The sequence below is a fragment of the Salvelinus sp. IW2-2015 genome, unplaced genomic scaffold, assembly GCF_002910315.2.
Source record: "Salvelinus sp. IW2-2015 unplaced genomic scaffold, ASM291031v2 Un_scaffold2039, whole genome shotgun sequence".
NCBI lineage: Eukaryota > Metazoa > Chordata > Actinopteri > Salmoniformes > Salmonidae > Salvelinus > Salvelinus sp. IW2-2015.
In genome coordinates, this window is record NW_019943384.1 from 40,756 (window position 1) to 62,892 (window position 22,137).

General features: G+C 44.9%; 2 protein-coding genes across 4 annotated transcripts; one reads left to right on the forward strand and one right to left on the reverse strand.

Moving 5' to 3' along the window:
- Nucleotides 1–631: 631 nt before the first annotated feature.
- On the reverse strand, nucleotides 632–3,524 carry LOC112072779 (cysteinyl leukotriene receptor 2). Its single transcript, XM_024140164.2, has 2 exons — nucleotides 3,403–3,524; nucleotides 632–2,035 (listed from the first exon to the last, which is right to left on the reverse strand). Exon 2 carries the CDS (start codon nucleotides 2,003–2,005, stop codon nucleotides 710–712), a length of 1,296 nt encoding a protein of 431 aa, XP_023995932.1. The 5' UTR covers nucleotides 2,006–2,035; nucleotides 3,403–3,524; the 3' UTR covers nucleotides 632–709.
- Nucleotides 3,525–5,458: 1,934 nt separating this feature from the next.
- On the forward strand, nucleotides 5,459–21,213 carry LOC112072780 (RCC1 and BTB domain-containing protein 2). Of its 3 annotated transcripts, XM_024140166.2 has the most exons (8): nucleotides 5,818–6,200; nucleotides 7,375–7,472; nucleotides 7,888–8,028; nucleotides 14,074–14,224; nucleotides 14,463–14,629; nucleotides 18,694–18,852; nucleotides 19,878–19,985; nucleotides 21,036–21,213. In XM_024140166.2, exons 3-8 carry the CDS (start codon nucleotides 7,903–7,905, stop codon nucleotides 21,180–21,182), a joined length of 858 nt encoding a protein of 285 aa, XP_023995934.1. In that variant the 5' UTR covers nucleotides 5,818–6,200; nucleotides 7,375–7,472; nucleotides 7,888–7,902; the 3' UTR covers nucleotides 21,183–21,213. The 3 variants fall into 3 exon arrangements, with proteins under 3 accessions (XP_023995935.1, XP_023995934.1, XP_023995933.1); XM_024140167.2 differs by lacking the exons at nucleotides 5,818–6,200; nucleotides 7,375–7,472 and adding an exon at nucleotides 5,459–5,736; XM_024140165.2 differs by lacking the exon at nucleotides 7,375–7,472 and having other exon boundaries at nucleotides 5,822–6,200.
- Nucleotides 21,214–22,137: the final 924 nt, after the last annotated feature.

The window sequence follows — 22,137 nt, forward strand, 5'->3', positions numbered from 1 at the left end:
TGTATATAGCCTCCACACTGACTTTGTACCGGTGCCCCTGCATATAGCCTCCACACTGACTCGGTACCAGTCCCCCTGTATATAGCCTCCACATTGACTCTGTACCGGTGCCTCCTGTATATAGCCTCGTTATTGTTATTCTTATTGTGTTACTTTTTATTATAGTCTACCTGGTAAATATTTTCTTAACCAACACTACAGTTCAAAAAGAGTGAAGGGCTTGTGGGTAAGCATTTCACGGTAAAGTCTACACTTTTTGTATTTGGAGCATGTGACAAATAAAGTTTGATTTGACCTCTACTTTATCACTCATTCATGCTGATTGGTGCTTTCCATTCAGAATCTACAGAGCTGTCCAATCCTGTTCGGTCTGTACCCTGCCAATGGTGGGTGTGTCTGATTTCTCCAGAAGTTGCTGTTTGAACACGACTAAGGTACATATTAACCTGTATATTGCAACGGTTCAGGCTTGGACAAGTCCCAGAATATTCTGATAGTAAACCTGTTAGGCCTACAACAATTAGATAAAACAATTCATGAGGAGGGGACTGGATACATACACAGTGGGACACATAATTTGTATTGATATACCTGTATATTCCCTTCTTGGGTTGTCAGCAGTGTCTTTTATGGAAAAAGTAAAACATATCTCGAGTTTCTTCTGAAAGCCATCAAATATGGTCATATTTCACTTCCAACCTGTCCTGGGCTAACTATCAGATCTGGAGCTGTTTGGAGTGTTTAGTTCCTGTAGCTCTGTCGTCGGACGTGTCCCTTCCTGTAGCTCTGTCGTCGGACGTGTCCCTTCCTGTAGCTCTGTCGTCGGACGTGTCCCTTCCTGTAGCTCTGTCGTCGGACGTGTCCCTTCCTGTAGCTCTGTCGTCGGACGTGTCCCTTCCTGTAGCTCTGTCGTCGGACGTGTCCCTTCCTGTAGCTCTGTCGTCGGACGTGTCCCTTCCTGTAGCTCTGTCGTCGGACGTGTCCCTTCCTGTAGCTTTGTCGTCGGAACCTTCCTCTTTCCCTCCGTCTTAGCCAATGACTTTGCCTCCATCTCCTTGTAAGCACCCTGACAGAAAACCCTGAAGTTCTCTCCAACGAAGAAATAAAGGAGTGGATCCAAGCAGCTGTTCCCCGCTGCGAGACACAGAGTGATCACAGCTGCTTGGCGTACACGCTCTATGTACCTACAGGAATCTCCATACCCTTTATCCCTCACCTGCATCTCAGCTTCCAGGAATACAGTCCGCATGACGTGGTAGGGCAGGAAACACACCAGGAAGATGCTAAGGACTATTACAACTAGGGACATGGACTTCTTGAAGTGGGATTTCGTCCTTCCTTCAAACYTCCTCAGCTTCAGCAGGCTACGCACCACAAATATATAACAGATAGAGATCACTGCAAAGGGCACAATGAAGCCCAGAAGTAAGGTGGCATGGTTAGCTATGATCACCGTGCGGATCTGAATGAGTTTGTATTCTGGATTAAGCTCCAAGCACCTGGTTCTACCAGAAGCATCTATGACGGTCCCTGAAGTCAGCATAGGGATGGAGGCTAGCGACACCAGCAGCCAGACTAAAATACACACCAGCCAGGAATTACGGCTATTCTGCATGCTCATATACCTGTACGGCTGGGTGATTGCCACAAAACGAACCACACTCAGCACCATGAGGAAGTAGATGCTCCCGTACATGTTGATGTAGAAGATGTAGGACATAACTCGACAGGCGATGTCTCCAAACACCCAGCTAGATTCCATGAAGTAGTAGAAGGCCCGGAGTGGCAGGGAGCACACCAGCATCAAGTCTGACACCAGCAGRTTSACCATGTACAGGTTGACAGGAGTAAACCTTTTCTTACTTCTCCAGACACCGACGAAGAACCAGAGGGAGACGAGGTTGAAGGTGAGGCCGAGGAGGAAGATGACGAGGTATATGGGTGGGTAGACTCTGTGTTTGAACATGCTGATGGAGCAGTTAGAGGACACGTTTCCATCTTCCATGATGACTGATTTAATCCTTTTAGATTGCTCCTAAAACATGGAGAAAGAAAGAGAGATAGACAGGGAGAAAGAGAGAGAGAACGAGGCAGAGAGAGAGAGAGAGAGAGAACGAGGCAGAGAGAGAGAGAGAGAACGAGGCAGAGAGAGAAATTATTATTGCTGTTAGTCCCACCATTTATTTATATATAAATATATATATATTTTGTGTATATATATACATATATATTTTATTTAAATTTTTCGATATGTATACTTTGACAATGTAAGTAATAATAACTTGCCATGTCAATAAAGTCAATTGAATTGAATTGAATTGAATTGAGAAAGAGGCAGAGAGAGAGATCAGTTTATTAGGATCCCCATTAGCTGTTGCACATGCACTTTTCCTTGAGTCCACACAAAAGAGAGACTGATGTAATGGGGGGAAAAAAGTGAGACAGTTACACAGCAGCACGAAGTGTTCCTCCGTGGGTGAAAGAATTCATGCGGAAGTTGGAGTGCGACAAGCAGGTTTCAAACTCACTTGATCCGCATTCACACCACAGGAGTGTTTCAAAGCCTTTCCTCATATCTGTGGTCACGAGACTTTTTGACATTTAGACTTCTAAATACCATTTCCTTTCATCCTGATGACACGTTACATCATATAAATAATAATAGAAGCTGCCAACCCTGTTCAGTTATCACTGATCTACCACATCGTCTGGGACCACAATTGAGTTTTGCTTCTCCAAAATCAAACATTCTCAAATACCACGGTCCTCTCTTGCCCCGCACTGTAAACTTGCTTTCACTTGTGATAAGAAACGATTCTTAACAATAGCAACTTATAGAGAGAGATAAATAGTGGGAGAAGAGAGTGATTAACTGTAACCCTTAAGTAAAGMATAAGAACAATAGCAGAACAATAACTTAAAATGGTAAATCTGGTTAGTTCAGGAGATTTGTAAAAGCCAAATGGCCTGARTGTAAATAGTTTCTGCTATAAATTTGAGGAGGCTGTTACCTGCCAAAATTCTTCACACTCCCATCCCATGGACTCTCAATATTGTAAGAATTGTTCCATAACACAGCATTTAGAATCTTAAAATACTCAATACTTTGTGTATGTATTTTCTTAATAATCTTCCATACACATTGTACATTTACATTTAAGTCATTTAGCAGACGCTYTTATCCAGAGCGACTTACAAATTGGAAAGTTCATACATATTCATCCTGGTCCCCCCGTGGGGAATGAACCCACAACCCTGGCGTTGCAAGCGCCATGCTCTACCAACTGAGCCACACGGGACACATTCTGTAGCAAAATGCCAAAATGCCAAAACAGAGCCATAAGTTGCAACAACAATCAATCTTAAAACAAAAAACTTGACCACGATTTGATTTGTACCTACTGTGATACACTAATGATGAGAAGCACCCTGACTTTTCAGTCAACACTGTGTTGACGATCAGCAGCTGTTCATCTCAGATCCAGGGGTGTACCTACTGCCACAGCGAGACTTCATTACAGAGTGGAGTGTGCTGAGCCGTGTACTGCAGGATCAACCCTAGAAGCACTTGATTTTCTGTCTCCCCGGTTGGTCGTTTCATAATAACACTTGTCATGTTGTCGTTCACCCCGCCCATTTAGTTTGGCTCTTCCAGTAAAGCAACATATGTCCTTTTAAAGATGAATTAGAGAAAAAAGATGCCTGTATAGCCCCCTCCCCCCTGCCTCCCTCCCCAGCATTCCTAGTTACCAGACACCAAGTCAATAGTATGTGTCTTAACGTGTGTCTGTATGGCCTGTATTTCTGCATTCATTAACACTTGCTTATTGACTTTCCATTTTCAAAACTTTGTTTATTTGTTGGTGAGACAAGTACTTTTTCTGCAACTCAGTTTCAAATCAGTCAAGAAATGAATTCATCTTTATTATTATAAAACTCTGGTGGCTGGTTTATGACTGGAGTCGGAGACATTCTCTGCACACGGTGTACAGTAGACCGTTGTCCTCAGAGATTTGCTAAGGATGGGAGAAAAAAAATCTATTAATACACATTCATCGATCCAAAGTAAACAACCAGATGAAAACCCCGGACGTTAGGCCTATACGGAGCACAGCCTTTTTACTTGAGAAGTCATTCCTTTCCAGTAGCTTAAATTACATGTTTGTGCATGGTTACTGAGAAACACACACCTATCTATGGCTTGCAGATCAAATATTGGGTACACCCCCCCCCCCCCCCCCTTTAGGTAACCAAACAAATAGGTAATTGGACATTTAGATGTTCTAGTAATCAATGAATGTAAGGCAGGGGTGAAATATATGATATAATGTTTACTTAAAAGGTAAATATATTATGTTATGGTTACCAAAAGGGAAGAGAGAAAATATTGTGCCAAGATTCTCTTATCTTAAAGATACTGTCAGTATCTCTCAATAACCCTGGACTGACATGTATTTTAGGATATGATGTATATAAACCCTGGATTGTTGATGCTGTGTATTGGCAATTAARAGGCTTTGAAGCCACTAGTCGGCCATATTGGTACTCCCCGGTAGGAGCAGTCCTCCATGGGAATGGATGGAATTCTACAGTATTCATTAGTACTCTCTAAAAAATTATACTTATAAGGAAAATGTTTTGATATCTTTAAAAAAAAAACTATTTTTTCAATGTTTAGCTCACATAATTTTAAAGTATGCATTTAAGTGTCTGTAATAAAATAAACATGGGAAAAAAATTAATGTAGACATTAACAAATGCATTTATATTATCTATAGCTTCCAAAATATGTTTTACAATGGTGAMGGTGCGGTGGCTACAGAGCAGTCGCCTTATATCATCTTGTGTACATTTTAAACACATATTTTAGGCTACTGGGAAGGAATGACTTTCAAATCAACCTGTTGCAGTGTCACTAGCGGTTCGGGGGGAGGGGGCAATGCCCCTGTGACAACAATTTTGGACCCCCTTGTGGCCCCCCTAAATGTGGAGTATGAAATAATTTTTACATAACTAATTTTTGCTATTGTTCTTTTTTTACATCCTTTATTAGACAGTGGCAACGATGATGATTATGAACATGGTCTTTTGCCTGCTAATGCCTGCAATGCAGTGAAGAAAACGATGACAACAATAACGTCTAATGTAACTGGCCCCTCTAACAGTACAACTGGCCCCAGCTTGACCACTGAGCAGTGTGCCCATCAATCACATCTTGCTGACGAATGCGCAGGACGGATGTGCTTGAATGCAACACGAACGAGAACGCCATCGATGAAGATATGAACTCGGCAGTCAACTTGTACTGTCTGAATAGTAGTGATTGGACGTTCGGCCCTTTTTACTGACTGATCTTTTCGACTCGTTCAGTCAAAAGAACGAATCTTTCGACTCAWTTCGTTCATTTGAGTCAATAATGCCCAGGGCACGCAGGACCCTCTACCGTTGAATGATGATCTTACAAGCCTGTCGTTCACCACAAGGGGTTTATTGGAGCTGTTATTTGTKACTGAGATTTGTAAAAGTGTGCTTTAAACAATGTACATTTATTGATTGCTAGGCATACAAATAAGAGTATTTATTGATACATTTGAAACAAGGTCTAGTTGTGGCCGTAGCYGGACTAGTTTGTGAACGACTCTTGGTGGAAGGCATTGCCTGACTGCTATGAAGGTGATGTGGTACCAACCCGCAGCACCCCAAACGAATCGTTCTCGAGTTCGTTGACAAAGGGAGGTATGTTTAGTGTATGTKTTGGTTCTACAAAGCTGTGTCCATCATAACATTCAAYAATTCATTAATTGCATCCATTCTTGCACCATGTGATCAATTATCAGCTCAAAACATGTTTTTTCCCCCCTTATATTTTCCGGTGGAGCGCGTATTTATCCTGTTGTATGATTAATTGAGGCCTGGCAGCAGGTCAAACGAACAACTAAAATGAATGAGTCACTCGGGAAAATGAATCATGACTCTCGAGTCAGTAAAAAGAGTCGTTCGCGAACTGCACATCACTACTGAATAGCCAAGAAGCTTCCTCAGCTAGAGAAGGGATTGGCACGGTTGGTTGGCTAGCAAGCATCTGTCTTCCGGAAATGTGRTCGCTTTTAACTCGATTTGCCATATGAAAATGTTAGGGAATCGACGATATCACTGTCTGACCCGACGACATCGTTGACGAATAGCACAACAACGCCGGGGTAAGCTATGCTAGCTAGCGTACGCTACTTTAGAAAACATTATCTTCGGTAACGTTATCCGAGTCTTGTTTACGTTGGAGACAGTCAGTTAGTCAGTCATAGTATAAACCTCTACAATGACATTCAATAACTAAGCAATTTWGTGTGTTTGTTTGTTTTTGGCGTTAAAACTTAGCCACTACAGTTTCTAAATGACGAGTTTCTGCGCATGATCTTAGCTAGCCAACGTCGCCATGACATCGCCTACAAGTGTGATCGGGGGGATGTCAGTTTTTGCTWATCTTCATATCTCATACTGTACTATCTTTGGTCACACTAGCTAGCGTCGGGGATAAACTCTCAAAGGTTTACGATGGCGTTGAGAGGCGACAAGAGTGGGCAAACTGGAAGGCCGACGTAAACACAGGGAATAGGTAGCCTCTAGGAATCCGAGAGTGGAAGACTCATATCTCTCCTCTCAACATGTAGGCTCCCCATTTTTGAACAGTTCAATCACAAGTCAGACTGTTAAATAAACTTCATTTGAATGTACTTGTTGTCTGATGATTTTTGACCTTTTTTTATGTAGGAGGTAATCTGAGACAAAATAGCCACACASTAGTGTTCTTAAACCGCATTTCAGTGTGCTGGTCTGTATTTCAGAGCTCATATGTAAAAGAGACCTTTATCTCAGTATGACTCCCTGATAAAAATACAGGTTAAATAAAAATGTCGGTTTTTACCCGTACACTTTTTTTTGCCGTTTTGAAACTGAATTAAAAGTGCTGTAACTGCAGTTGACTGTGGTATTGCACGCTAGCTACAGTTAATTTTGGATGCAGTAATTGCAGAATTAAAAAAAATTCAGTAAAAAAAACGTATTTCGGAAGCAGTATATTCCGCTAATTGCAGTTATACTACAATGTACTGCAGTTATAATGCTCCCTGACTGCTATATTTTCCCGTAAGGGTATTTCTGGTTTGCATTTTCAATGCTTGAGGAATTTGCACACGATTTACAAAATATGTTAATATTTCCGAATTTAACCGAAGCACAGACCTAAAGTTGTCCCACGCAATCATCTGGCGAAGTTCACCGGCACTTCCAGCTGACAGCGAGGGAACGCGTTATGGCTGACAACGTTCGGTTACATTCAGATATTGTTTACATATTGTGCATCGTGAAATCCGTCAGGAGATGAGAAATACAAGCAACAGATCCTACCAGCACACTTTCCTRTGGTTACTATATCTCCACTTCCTACCGCCAAAAAAGGACTGACAACCGGTGAAGTACGTTTTTAAATATCATTGTATKCAACATTCTGGCTTGTACAGACTTGCATATTTTTTTTTTTACAGCGGCTTCTTTCAGACTAATATCAATGGAGTAACCATGGAAACAGTCTGATATTTAGACAAGCAAATAAGGTGCCGTTTGGGGGACAATTTATACTCTGAAACTCTTCTTGCTCACTCTAAACGAACATTGTTATACCTGATAAATCCAGAATAACTGTCTGTTCCTTTTGGAATTCCCCCTGGCATTCCTGTTGACAGATTTACTTCCTTGGAATTACTTTTTGCTAAGGGAGAATGTTGTTTGTGTACCAACTGTTTTCATTTAATTAGTGATTCAACAACTGTTATTGTTACATTATTCTGTGCTGATGATGGAAGGTAGAGTGGCTCTGCCTGTTTGTCCTAGTTGAGTAGCAGTAGTATGCTGGACGTGGGGAAGTGGCCAGTGTTTGCTCTCCTGCCTCCAGAGGAACTGCGTCTGATACGACAGGCCTGTGTGTTCGGCAGCGCTGCCAACGAAGCCCTCTATGTCACCGTCAACGATGAGGTACGTACTGTAGGGCCTCGTCTGGCTCAGCACCAGGGGACATGGCTCACTTCCCAAATGGCACCCTAGTTCCAATATACTTCACTACTTTTGACATAGGGCTCTGGTCAAAAGTAGTGCACAATGTAGGGAATAGGGTGCCATGTGGGACGCAGATAACTATAGCCTACTACTATGTAATAGACAAGGTTAAAGTTATATTCTAACACAGTCCGATAGTTGTTAGGCCTAGTGTTTATGAAATAATTGTGTTTAGTAGTTGGACAAGTTTGAAAATAAAGGAGAGCTGCACACTACGAGCTCAGATGYAAAAATGTTGGTTTTCTACTCCGCTAGCCAGCACCTCGCCTAAATATGTGTGCGTTTYTTTTYCCTCTAGATAGTACTTGGACAAGGCCTAGTATGCTACTTGTGACAACRTATAGGCTAGGCCTGACGGAGTAATCAGCAGCATCCTCAGAGTGATATGTCGCTGGAAACAGAGAGGCCTTGTTGTTTGGCACACTGAGGCAGAACGCTTCAAATGGCACCTCCTTCCCTACATACAGTGCCTTGCAAAAGTATTCAAACCCCTTGGATTTCTTCACATTTTGTGTTATAAAGTGGGATTCAAATTGATTTAATTGTCATATTTTGTCAGCAAGCTACACAAAATACTTGTGTATGTGTATATATACAGTGGGGAGAACAAGTATTTGATACACTGCCGATTTTGCAGGTTTTCCTACTTACAAAGCATGTAGAGGTCTATAATTTTTATCATAGGCACACACTCAACTGTGAGAGACGGAATCTAAAACAAAAATCCAGAAAATCACATTGTATGATTTTTAAGTAATTAATTTGCATTTTATTTTATGCACCTGTTTGAACTCGTTCTCCCCACTGTATATATATTATATATCTAAATAAAAATCTAGTGGTTGCATGAGTATTCTGCTCCCCCCCTGAGTATCCCCCTGAGTATTTTGCTTCCCCCCGGAGTATTCTGCTCTCCCGTGAGTCAATACATGTTTGAAACACCTTTGGCAGTGATTACAGTTGTGAGTCTTCTTGGGTAAGTCTAAGAGCTTTGCGTACCTGGATTGTGAAATATGTGCCCATATTTATTATTTTCAAAATTCTAAAAGCTCAATCAAGTTGGTTGTTATACATTGCAGCAGAGGAAGGTGTAGTCATTTATAAATCATGTCAACATCTATTATTTCACACAGAGTGAGTTCGTGTAACTTATTTGGTGATTTGTGGAGCCACATTTATCTCCTGAACTAATTTAGGCTTGCCTAAACCAGTTGGCTGAATACTTATGGAATGACTCTATTTTGGTTATGATTTATAGATATTTTTTTTAATGTAAAAAAAAAAAAAAAAAAAACTCTATTTTGGTTATGATTTATAGATATTTTTTTTAATGTAAAAAAAAAAAAAAAAAAATCTTCCATTTTCACATTGGAGTATTTTGTGTGGATTGTTTACAAGAAAGAAAAAAAAAATCAATTTTAATCCCAATTTGTAACACAGTAAAATGTGATGAAACCCTTGCAGAAGTATAAGTTTGCGAGGCACTGTATAGGGAATATGGTGCCATGTGGGACATAGCCTGAGTTCAGTCGGGCGATAGTTCCAGAGACTCTGTCAAGCAGATAGTGAGGCTATATTTAGCCATGTAAAGCCAGTGCAAGCTCTGTTTTGATCCATCTGAAAGCCTCTGTTCATGTCTGACTGCGTCTTAACACACTGATCCATTTGTTTTTCTCATAGGGACCCAGTTGACACCCAGGCAATGATGTTATTTTCTTTTGTCATGCAGTGTCTTTATAAACTTAAAACTATACCAATTTGTTGTCGTAGTGGGCACCCAGGCTAAACTTTTACAGAAAATATAGAAATGCCAAAGGTGGAGGTGTTGCTGTTTTATATGCAGAACCACATTCCTGTAAAGCTTAGAGAGGATCTCATGTTAAATCCTGTTGAAGTAATATGGCTACAGGTTCATCTSCCTCACCTAAAGCCCATTCTGGTGGGAAGCTGCTATAGACCATCAAGTGCTAACAGTCAGTATCTGGATAACATGTGTGAAATGCTTGATAATGTATGTGATATCAACAGAGAGGTATATTTTCTGGGTGATTTAAATATTGACTGGCTTTCATCAGGCTGCCCACTCAAGAAAAAGCTTCAAACTGTAACCAGTTCAGGTTATCAGTCAACCTACCAGGGTAGTTACAAACAGCACAGGAATGAAATCATCAACATGTATTGATCACATCTTTACTAATACTGCAGAAATGTGCTCTAAAACAGTATCCAGATCCATAGGATGTAGTGATCACAATATAGTTGCCACATCTAGGGAAACCAAAGATCCAAAGGCTGGGCCTAATATAGTGTATAAGAGGTTATACAATAAGTTTTGTAGTGATTCCTATGTTGACGATGTAAAGAATATCTGCTGGTCTGTGGTGTGTAATGAGGAGCAACCAGACGCTGCACTTGACACATTTAGGAACCTGCTTATTCCAGTTACTAATAAGCACCCATTTAAGAAAATGACTATAAAAACTGTTATATCTCTGTGGATTGATGAGGGATTGAAACATTGTATTATTGAGAGGGATGAGGCAAAGGGAATGGCAAATAAGTCTGGCTGCACAACCGATTGGCAAACTTATTGCAAATTGAGTAATCATGTGACCTAAACTGAATAAAAAGATGAAAGTAAAAATCTTTGCAGCACCTTAAATGACATTTTGGGGGGGAAAAGCAAACTCATCTCCATCATTCATTGAATCAGATGGCACAAAACCAACTGATCTTGCCAACTACTTAAGTTAGTTTGCTAATCTTGCCAATGAAAAAAATAAGGCATAACATGCCAGCAACAAACGCTGACACTACACATCCAAGTATATCTGACCAAATTATGAAAGACAAGAATTGTACATTTTAATTCCGTAAAGTCAGTGTGGTAGAGGTGAAAAAAATATTGTTGTTTATCAACAATGACAAGTCACGGGGTCGGACAACTTGGATGGAAAATTACTGAGGATGATGGCAGACTATATTTCCTCTCCTATTTGCCACATCTTCAATCCAAGCCTACTCGAGAGTGTGTGCCCTCAGGCCTGGAGGGAAGCTGAAGTCATTCCGCTACCTAATAATATTAAAACCCCCTTTACTGGCTCAAACAGCCGACCAATCAGCCTGTTATCAACCCTTAGTAAACTTCTGGGAAAAATGGTGTTTGATAAGATACGATGCTGTTTCACAGTAAACAAATTGACAACAGACTTTCAGCTTATAGAAGGACATTTAACAAGCACAGCACTTACACAAATGACTGATGATTGGCTGAGAGAAATGGATTATAAAAAGATTGTGGGGGCAGTTTTGTTAGACTTCAGTGCGGCTTTTGACATTATTGATCCTAGTCTGCTGCTGGAAAAAACATATGTTATGGCTTTACACCCCCTGCTATAATGTGGATAAAGAGTTACCTGTCTAACAGAACACAGAGGGTGTAGAACACAGAGGGTGTAGAACACAGAGGGTGTAGAACACAGAGGGTGTTCTTTAATGGAAGCCTCTCCAACATAATCCAGGTAGAATCAGGAATTCCCCAGGGGAGCTGTTTAGGCCCCTTCATTTTTTTCCAATCTTTACTAATGACGTGCCACTGGCCTTAAGGAAAGCCAGTGTGTCTATGTATACGGATGACTCAACACTATACATGTCAGCTACTACAGCGACTGAAATAACTGCAACACTTAACAAAGAGCTGCAGTTAGTTTCAGAGTGGGTGGCAAGGAATTATTTAAACCTAAATATTTCTAAAACTTAAAGCATTGTATTTGGGACAAATCATTCACTAAATCTTGTAATAAATARTATTGAAATTTGAGTAAGTTGAGGTGACTAAACAGCTTGGAGTAACCYTGGATTGTAAACTGTCATGGTCAAAACATATTGATACTTCTCCCCATCTTAGCTACTGTTGTATGTCCATAATAAACCACTGCTCTACCTTCTTAACAGCACTATCAAAAAGGCAGGTCCCGTGGTCTAAGGCACTGCATCACAGTGCTAGCTGTGCCACCAGAGATTCTGGGTTCAAGCCCAGGCTCTGTCGCAGCCGGCTGCGACCGGGAGGCTCATGGGGCGACGCACAATTGGCCTAGCGTCGTCCGGGTTAGGGAGGGTTTGGCCGGCAGCGATATCCTTGTCTCCTTGCGCACTAGCGACTCCTGTGGCGGGCCGGGCGCAGTGCATGCTGACCAGGTCGCTRGGTGTACGGTGTTTCCTCCGACACATTGGTGCGGCTGGCTTCCGGGTTGGATGTGCGTTGTGTCAAGAAGCAGTGCGGCTTGGTTGGGTTGTGTTTCGGAGGAYGCATGGCTCTCGACCTTCGCCTCTCCCGAGTCCGTACGGGAGTTGCAGCGATGAGACAAGACAGTAACTACTACTAATTGGATACCACGAAATTGGGGAGAAAAAACGGAGTCTAAAGCCCTAGTCTACCTTTCTATAACAACACTATCAACAAGGCATGGTCTACAAGCCTATTTCTACCGTTCTTAAACCTATCAACAAGGCAGGTCTACAGGCCTAGTTTCTACTTCTTACAACACTACAACTAGGCAGGTCTAACAAGGCCTAGTTCTACTCTTAACAACACTATAAAGGCAGGTCTCTCAGGGCCTAGTTTCCTACCTTCTTAACAACATATCAACAAGGAGGTCTAAGGCCCTAGTTTCTACCTTCTTAACAACATATCACAAGGCAGGTCCTACAGGCCCTAGTTTTACTTCTACACACAGAGACACATACAGGCAGTTCATAATAAGCAAGGTCCTACAGGCCTACGTTTGTATCTCACCGGACTCTGTTCAGTTCATGTTGATTCAGGTGCTAAGAAAAGAACAGTGCGCACGTCTGGCCCGTTGGATGAACATCAGAGAGCTAACATTAATAATTGGCATGTCAATTCTCTGGTCAAGTGGAGAGATTGATTTCAATCATGCTTTAATCGGTTATGAGAGTTTTTTGAATTGTTGAATACACCGAGCTGTCTGGTCCAAACTAAACTGGCACACGCTCAGCCACCCATGCGTACCCACAGGAAATTGCCACGAGGTTCTCCTTCACACGTCCCAAGTCCAGAAGACAAATGGGAGGCATCAGTGCTACCACTAGGCCTAATGATACATGGACTCTATTCAACATAAAGTAACTGATGCAACCAGTACATTTAGCATTTCAAAAACAGATAAAAATAACACTTATGGAACAGTGGGCCGACTGTGAAGCAACACAGACATAGGCAGATGACAACTTGATACTACGCAACTGTACACATGGTTTAGTACTGTAATATGTGGTAGTGGTGGAGTAGGGGCCCGAGGGCATACGGTGTGTTTGTGAATGTATGTATGTTTTTTTAAAATGTATAAACTGCCTTAATTTTGCTGGACGCCAGGAAAGAATAGGCAGCAGCTAATGGGGACCCATAATAAATATCAAATTCTAAGGTTTTTCAAAAAATTCTCCATGCGTGCTCTTTGTTAGTTCAAGAATAGGATTTCCCAGGACGGGCCTCTGTCCGGGTTGAGAAGGCGTTAACCTCTTTCCCGGGCCCTGACAAGGCGTTAACCTTGTTTCCCGGCTGAGAAGGGCAGTTAAACCTCTTTTCCCGGGCTGAGCAAGGCAGTTAACTCTGTTCCCCCGGGCTGAGCAGGCAGTTAACGCTCTGTTTCCGCGGAGCCTGAGCAAGGCAGTTAACCCACTGTTCCCCGGGCCCTGAGCAAGGCAGTTAACCCACTGTTCCCCGGGCCCTGAGCAAGGCAGTTAACCCACTGTTCCCCGGGCATCGAATGCGGAAGATGCATTCAGTTTTACAACTGACTAGGTATCCCCCCCCCCATCCCTATCTTTTTAAACTCAGAAAAGAAGCTGAGTCATATGGGCTCTGGTCAAAATGTGTGTACTCTATAGGAAATAGGTTGTAATTTGGGGCTCAGGCAAGCTGTTTTGCTCGTCATTGTACAGGTGTTTGCCCTGGGCACCAACTGTAGTGGCTGTCTGGGTCTGGGGGACCTGCAGAGTACCATAGAGCCCCGCAGGATCGACGTGCTATGTGGGAAGAAGATAGTCTCTCTGAGCTACGGAACAGGACCACATGTAGTCATCGCTACTGCCGGTGAGATGAAACGGTCTAAATCATGTTTGGTACATATTGTTGCTTGTTAAAGTAGGATTCCATATTTTTTTTGTATGTTTTTTTGTCAAGAAATAGATTTAGTATTTTCCCAATTTTTACTCAGTAGAAGGCAGACATTGGATTGAGGTTATTTCTTACAAAGTGGTTTAATTCTGACCTAATAAATGTGGATATTTGTCAACTAAATCAAATCAATCTATTATATGTGCTGTGGTAGATGGAGAGGTGTTTGCCTGGGGACACAACGGCTACAGCCAGCTGGGCAATGGGACCACCAACCACGGCTTGACCCCAGCCCAGGTCTCCACTAACCTGCTCAACAAGAGRGTGACGGAGGTGGCCTGTGGCTCTCACCACACCATCGCCCTCACTACCGACGGAGAGGTAGGATGCTTCCCAAATTGCACCCTATTTCTTATAGTGCACCACTTTTGATCAGGGCCCAGAGGTATGGGCCAGGGCCCAGAGGTATGGGCCAGGGCCCAGAGGTATGGGCCAGGGCCCAGAGTATGTGTGTGTACTACAGGGAGGTGATAATAGACGTGGCTGTGGGCGTGTTATTGTATGAGTGCTTTGTAGGCGGAGGAAGACGGGCTGGGCTGGAGGGGATAAACGATCTGGCTGTGGGCAGGAGGGGATACACGGACGTGGTGGGCAGGGAGGGGATAACGACTGGTGTGGCAGGGAGGGGATAACGACGTGGCTGTTGGGCAGGGAGGGGATAACGCGTGGCTTGTGGGCAGGGTGGATACGACGTGGCTGTGGGCCGGGAGGGGATAACGACGTGGGCTGTGGGCAGGGAGGGGATAACGACGTGGCTGTGGAGATCGAGGTGTTATGGACGTGGCTGTAGGCAGGGAGGGGATAACGACGTGGCTGTGGCAGGGAGGGATAACGACGTGGCTGTGAGGCAGGGCCGGGATAACGACGTGGCTGTGGGCAGTGTTATGAGAGTGGCTGTAGGACAGGTGAGGGGATAATTGACGTGGCTGTAGATGGGTAGGGTGGATAATGACGTGGCTGTAGGCAGGGAGGGATAATGACGTGGCTGTAGGCAGGGAAGGGGGATAATGACGTGGCTGTAGGCAGTTTATTGAGAGTGGCTGGCCCAGCAAACCAGAGGTCTTGAGAGATGTGAGGGTTAACCACCTTCAGTTTGGCGCTCCCTTTATTTTATTTGTTGAAAAACAATCCATTGTCTGATCTTTTCCTGTTTTTCGTTTTGTTCCACTTTTAGGTTACTTCCTGTTTTTTACGTTTGTTGTGGGTTTTTTCTTTTATTCGCCTCTTCTTGGGTAAATGTAGTGGGTCTCATGGTGGGTGTCCTTTTAGGTCCCAGTTGTTGTTGCTAGTCAACTTTCAGTGGACAAAACCCCACGAGTCTGTTTGAGTGACAATATTTTGGTAATAAAATGGGTGCTCGTCCGGGGATCTTGTTTCCCATGAGTGTGGCAGTCGCTCTAATCTCCTACTCTGGAGCTCTGCTGTCCCAAGCTATTTGAATGTTCAAAATACACTTTTCTGGTAGAGTTTGTCACTGACATCCACCCTTGGGATTGTATTACATATACACACAGGTTAATAAAAATTAAACAAAGTTTGAAGCATTTGTGGAAAACCCTACATGGGAGATGCTAGATAAATGTACGAAGGCAAATCTGCTCATTGCAATGCATTATGGCATCAGAGGCATCTAGCGATCCTAAAGCAGTAGTCTGAGACACTGTATCGCAGTGCTAGCTGTGCCACTAGAGATCCTGGTTCGAGTCCAGGCTCTGTCTCAGTGGTCTAAGGCACTGCATCACAGTGCTAGCTGTGCCACTAGAGATCCTGGTTCGAGTCCAGGCTCTGTCTCAGTGGTCTAAGGCACTGTATCGCAGTGCTAGCTGTGCCACTAGAGGTCCTGGTTCGTGTCCAGGCTCTGTCGCAGCCGGCCGCGACCGGGCGACTTATGGGGCGGCGCACAATTGGCCCAGTGTCGTCCGGGTTAGGGGAGGGTTTGGCCGGGCAGGGATGTCCTTGTCCCATCGCCCTCTAGTGACTCCTTGTGGCAGGCAGGGCGCCTACAGGCTGACTTTGGTCACCAGCTGGACGGTGTTTCCTCCGACACATTGGTGCGGCTGGGTTAAGTGGCTACTGTGTCAAGAAGCAGTGCGGCTTGGCAGGGTCGTGTTTCGGAGGACGCACAGCTCTCGACCTTCGCCTCTCCCGAGTCCGTACGGGAGTTGCAGCGATGAGACAAGACGGTACCAATGGGATACCACAAAATTGGGGAGAAAAAGTGGTAACATTTATAAAAATAAAAATAAAGTGTTGCTCAGTACTGTTTTGGTGGAGGAGGAAATGCTCTCGTAGAGAGAGGCTGATAAATGGTGCTACGGGCAGTGGGGTGAGTCCCGTAGACGTGCGACTGAGGGAGGTAGAACTGAAGGCAAAGCTGGAGCAACAAATTACAGCTGGAGGAGCACAAGGAAAGACCAGATGAACATGGCAGCCAAACAAGAATGTGAACATGCAGCGTAAGAACAAGACCGTGTCAGCATGCCATCCAATTAAGAGAGAGATCTCAAAGCACTCAGTATCCAGTCATGCMACCCTGCACCATGAATAGAGTTTGATATCGGTCGGAACAGCCGGCTTGTACCGCCTTTCAACGAGAAGGAGGTGGATGAACACACTACCTGTCAAAAGATTGGACACACCTACTATTTTAAGGGTTTTTCTTTATTTTTACTATTTTCTACATTGTAGAATAATAGTGAAGACATCAAAACTATGAAATAGCTCATATGGAATCATGTAGTAAAAAAAATATATATTATATTTGAGATTCTTCAAAGTAGCCAATCTTTGCATTGATGACAGCTTAGCACACTCTTGGCATTCTCTCAACCAGCTTCATGAGATAGTCACCTGGAATGCATTTCGATTAACAAGTGTGCCTTGTTAAAAGTTCATTTGTGTGATTTCTTTCCTTCTTAATGCGTTTGAGCCAATCAGCTGTGTTGTGACAAGGTAGGTGTGGTATACAGAAGATATACCAAATAGGGCTAAGACCAAGTCCATATTATGGCCGGAACAGCTCAAATAAGCAAAGAGAAATGACAGTCCATCATTACTTTAAGACATGAATGTCAGTCGATAAAAATGTAAAGAATTTTTCAAATTTCTTCAAGTGCAGTCGCAAAAATCATAAAGCGCTATGATGAAACTGCCTCTCATGAGKACCGCCACAGGTCCTCATGACGGGCTTAACAAGTTGGTCCCAGAGGCATACAGACAAAATTACGAAAAGACACGATCACAAAGCCGTGTGGAGTTCGTAAGGAAATAGCATGTCTTTTTGATCGGTGGTTCTCAAGAGGTCAAGGACCTTGAGGATTTAAAGACTCCTACTTCTCGAGTAGTTCAAAAATGGTTCAGATTTGTATCTGATTCCTGGCCATGTGATAAACGCAACATGTAAAGTGTTGGTCCCATGTTTCATGAGCTGAAATAAAAAAGATCCCAGAAATGTTCTATATGCACAAAAATATCATTTCTGTCATTGTGCACAAATTTCTTTACATCTCTGTTAGTGAGCATTTCTCATTTTCCCAAGATAATCCATCCACCTGACAGTTGTGTGGCATATCAAGAAGTTGATTAAACAGCATGATCATTACACAGGTGCACCTTGTGCTGGGGACAATTGTTTTGTCGACCAACACAAAGCCACAGATGTCTCAAGTTTTGAGGGAGCGTGCAATTGACATGCTGACTGCAGGAATGTCCACCAGAGCTGTTGCCAGATAATTGAATGTTAATTTCTCAATCATAAGCGACATCCAAACATAATTTTAGAGAATTTGGCAGTCCGTCTAATCAGCCTCAGAACCGCAGACCACGCGTAGCTGTGCCAGCCCAGGACCTCCTCATCCGTCTTCTACACCGTGCGGGATCTTCTGAGACCAGCCACCCRGACAGCTGATGGGAACTGAGGAGCATTTGTGACTGTAATAAAGCCCTTTAATGGGGAAAATCTAATTCTGGGTGGGCCTATGCCCTCCCAGGCTCCACCCATGTCTGCACCACTTTCACATGACTGGGCATCCATAGATTAGGGCCTAATGAATTTATTTGAATGAACTGATTACCTTATGAACTGCAACTCAGTAAAATCKGTGAAATTGTTGTGTTTTTATATTTTTGTTCAGTGTAAATAGGATTTGAGTTAACTGCCATTGTGAACACAGCTTTTGTTAGTTCCGTCTTCTGTTTGAACAACAATTTTTGGTTTTCTTGCACATCGACTCAGTACACCCTGTTACGTTCCCCAGCAAAGGGGTTGAGGTAATTTAGGTAGATATGTACATACAGTGTGCATCTGTTCTTAAATGTTCTGTTTTTGTTGTGAATTTCCTGGTTCTGTGACCTTTTTAACCTTTCCCCTCTGACATCTCCTCAAGGTGTTTGCATGGGGCTACAACAACTCTGGCCAGGTGGGGTCAGGGTCGACGGCCAACCAGCCCACGCCACGCCGGGTCAGCAGCTGCCTGCAGAACAAAGTAGTGGTTAATATCGCCTGTGGTCAGCTCTGTTCCATGGCTGTGCTGGACAATGGAGAGGTAAGGATACTTAAGTAGATCCTTTAATACAACAAGTATTTTTTTACGGTCATGTTGAAGTTGTCAAGGCCTAGTTTGTCTGAATGGCGGAAAGAAAGAGGCTGGAAACGTTGCGCAACGTAAGAAATCGATGCGGTTGATCGGTAGTTGATGAAGTCGTAGCAGAAGAGTCTGTGTTCATAATCGACTATTGATTCAGCTGCAGTGTAGAAGTGTAAAAGACAGTAAATATAATAGCTGTCCAAAAATTATCATTTGTGCTTTTTGAGCGTAGAAGACTGCTGATGCATCCAATGAAGATGTATTGTATTAATATAGTACCGCAGATGGCAACAGGACAGGGTTGTAGTCCCACTATCTGTAGGACTACAACCCTGTCCTGTTGCTATCTGTAGGACTACAACCCTGTCCTGTTGCTATCGTGTGGGTGTGAGGTGTCTGTAGCTACAACACCCATGCACCCTAGTTGGTTGCTAGGTTTGGTGATAGGGGACTACGGATGCCTGTGCCTGTCCTGTTGTGGGGCACTTCGGTATCACTACAACCGGCGCTGTCTTCGTGATGCAACCTGTCTTCTGATTGTATCATTGTAGGGTATACCATTAGGACTATCTACCCTGTCCTGTTCGCTATCTGTAGGACTACAACCCTGTCTCTTGTGCTATCTGGACTAAGGTAGACTAGGACTAAACCCTGTCCTGTTGCTATCTGTAGGACTACAACCCTGTCCTGTTCTTTGCATACTGTGGAGATACAACACCTGTCCTGTTGCATTCTGTAGACTACAACCCTGTCCTGATTTGCTACTCTGTAGGACTACAACCCTGTCCTGTTGCTATCTGTAGGACTACAACCTGTCTGTTGCTATCTGTAGGACTACAACCCTGTCCTGTTGCTATCTGTAGGACTACAACCCTGTCCTGTTCTATCTGTAGGACTACAACCCTGTCCTGTTTGCTATCTGTAGGACTACAAACCCTGTCCTGTTGCTATCTGTAGGACTGTAATCTGCGATCTGTTTGCAGACCTATGGTTGGGGCTATAACTGTAACGGGCAGCTTGGTCTGGGCAACAATGGGAACCAGCAGACCCCGTGTAGGATCGCAGCTCTACAGGGAGTCAACATTATACAGGTGAGGAGTCAACATTACACAGGTGAGGCGTCAACATTACACAGGTGAGGCGTCAACATTACACAGGTGAGGCGTCAACATTACACAGGTGAGGCGTCAACATTACACAGGTGAGCGTCAACATTACACAGGTGAGGCGTCACACATTACACAGGTGAGGCGTCAACATTACACAGGTGAGGCGTCAACATTACACAGGTGAGGCGTCAACATTACACAGGTGAGGCTCAACATTACAGGTGAGGCGTCAACATTACACAGGTGAGGCGTCAACATTACACAGGTGAGGCGTCAAAACATTAACAGGTGAGGCAGTACATTACACAGTGAGGGTCATTACAAGGTAGGCTAACATTACACAGGTGAGCGCGTCACATTACACAGTGTGGCGCAACATTACACAGGTGAGGCGTCAACATTACACAGGTGAGGCGTCAACATTACACAGGTGAGGGTCAACATTACACAGGTGAGGCGTCAACTTACACAGGTGAGGCGTCAACATTACACAGATCATTACACAGGTGAGGCGCCAACATTACACAGGTGAGGCGCCAACATTACACAGGAGCAAATTACACAGGTGAGGGCCAACATTACACAGGTGAGGCGTCAACATTACACAGGTGAGGCGTCAACATTACACAGGTGGAGCGCTCAACATTACCACAGGTGAGGCGCAACATTACACAGGTGAGGGCCAACATTACACAGGTGAGGCGTCACATTACACAGGTAGGCGTCAACATTACACAGGTGAGGCGTCAACATTACAAGGTAGGCGTCAACATTACACAGGCATGTGGCGTCAACATTACACAGGTGAGGCGTCAATTAACAGGTGTGGCGTCAACATACACACAGGTGTTGCGGTCAACATTACAACGTGTGGCTCAACATTACCACAGTTGTGGCGTTCTGAGGCGTCAACCCAAACCTACTCTGTTAGCTCTGTGTGGGACTCATGGTTGGTTGTGCAGGTAGGAAGACACAGGGTAATGACATAGGGAAGGTCTGAATATTAACTTCCTGTTTGCCTGTGCCGTGCAGGTTACTTGTGGCTACGCCCATACGCTGGCGCTGACAGACGAGGGCTTTATTTACGCTTGGGGGGCCAACTCTTACGGGCAGCTGGGGACAGGCAACAAGAGTAACCAGGCTGTCCCCACACTCATCAACACAGACAAGGAGAGGTGAGTTCCTCTGTTCCGGGGTAGGACGGCCTCCGGGGTAGGACAGCCTCCGGGGTAGGATGGCCCTCAGGGTCCCAGGGTAGGACGGCCTCCGTGGTAGGACGGCCCTCGGGGCCCCAGGGTAGGACGGCCTCCGGGGTAGGACGGCCACCAGGGCTCCAGGGTAGGACGGCCTCCGGGGTAGTACGGCCACCAGGGCCCCAGGTTAGGACAGGCCTCCGGGTTAGGACAGGCCTCCGGGGTAGGACGGCCCTCAGGGCCTCCGGGGTAGAACGGCCACCAGGGCTCCAGGGTAGGACGGCCTCCGGGGTAGGACGGCCACCAGGGCCCCAGGTTAGGACAGGCCTCCGGGGTAGGACAGGTCTCCGGGGTAGGACGGCCCTCGGGGCCTCCGGGGTAGGACAGGCCTCCGGGGTAGGACAAGCCTCCGGGGTAGGACGGCCCTCAGGGCCCCAGGGTAGGACAGGCCTCTAGGGTAGGACATCCTCCAGGCCCCCAGGGTAGTACAGCCTCCAGGGTAGAACAGCTTCCAGGGTAGGACAGCCACCAGCCTCAGGGTAGGACAGCCTCCAGGGTATGAACGGCCTCCAGGGCCGCAGGGTAGGACGGCCTCCAGGGTCGAAAGCCTCCAGGGTTGGACAGGCTTCCAGGGTAGGACAGGCTCCAGGGTAGGACGCCATCAGGACCCCAGGGTAGGAACCTCCAGGGTAGGATGGCCCTCAGGGCCCAGGGTAGGGACAGCCTCCGGGGTAAGGATGGCCCTCAGGGTCCAGGGTAGGACGGCCTCCGTGGTAGGACGGCCCTCAGGGCCCAGGGTAGGACGGCCTCCGGGTAGGACGCGCACCAGGGCTCCTGGTAGGACGGCCTCCGGGGTAGGACGGCCACCAGGGCCCCAGGTTAGGACAGGCCTCCGGGGTTAGGACAGGCCGGGGTAGGACGGCCCTCAGGGCCTCGGGGTA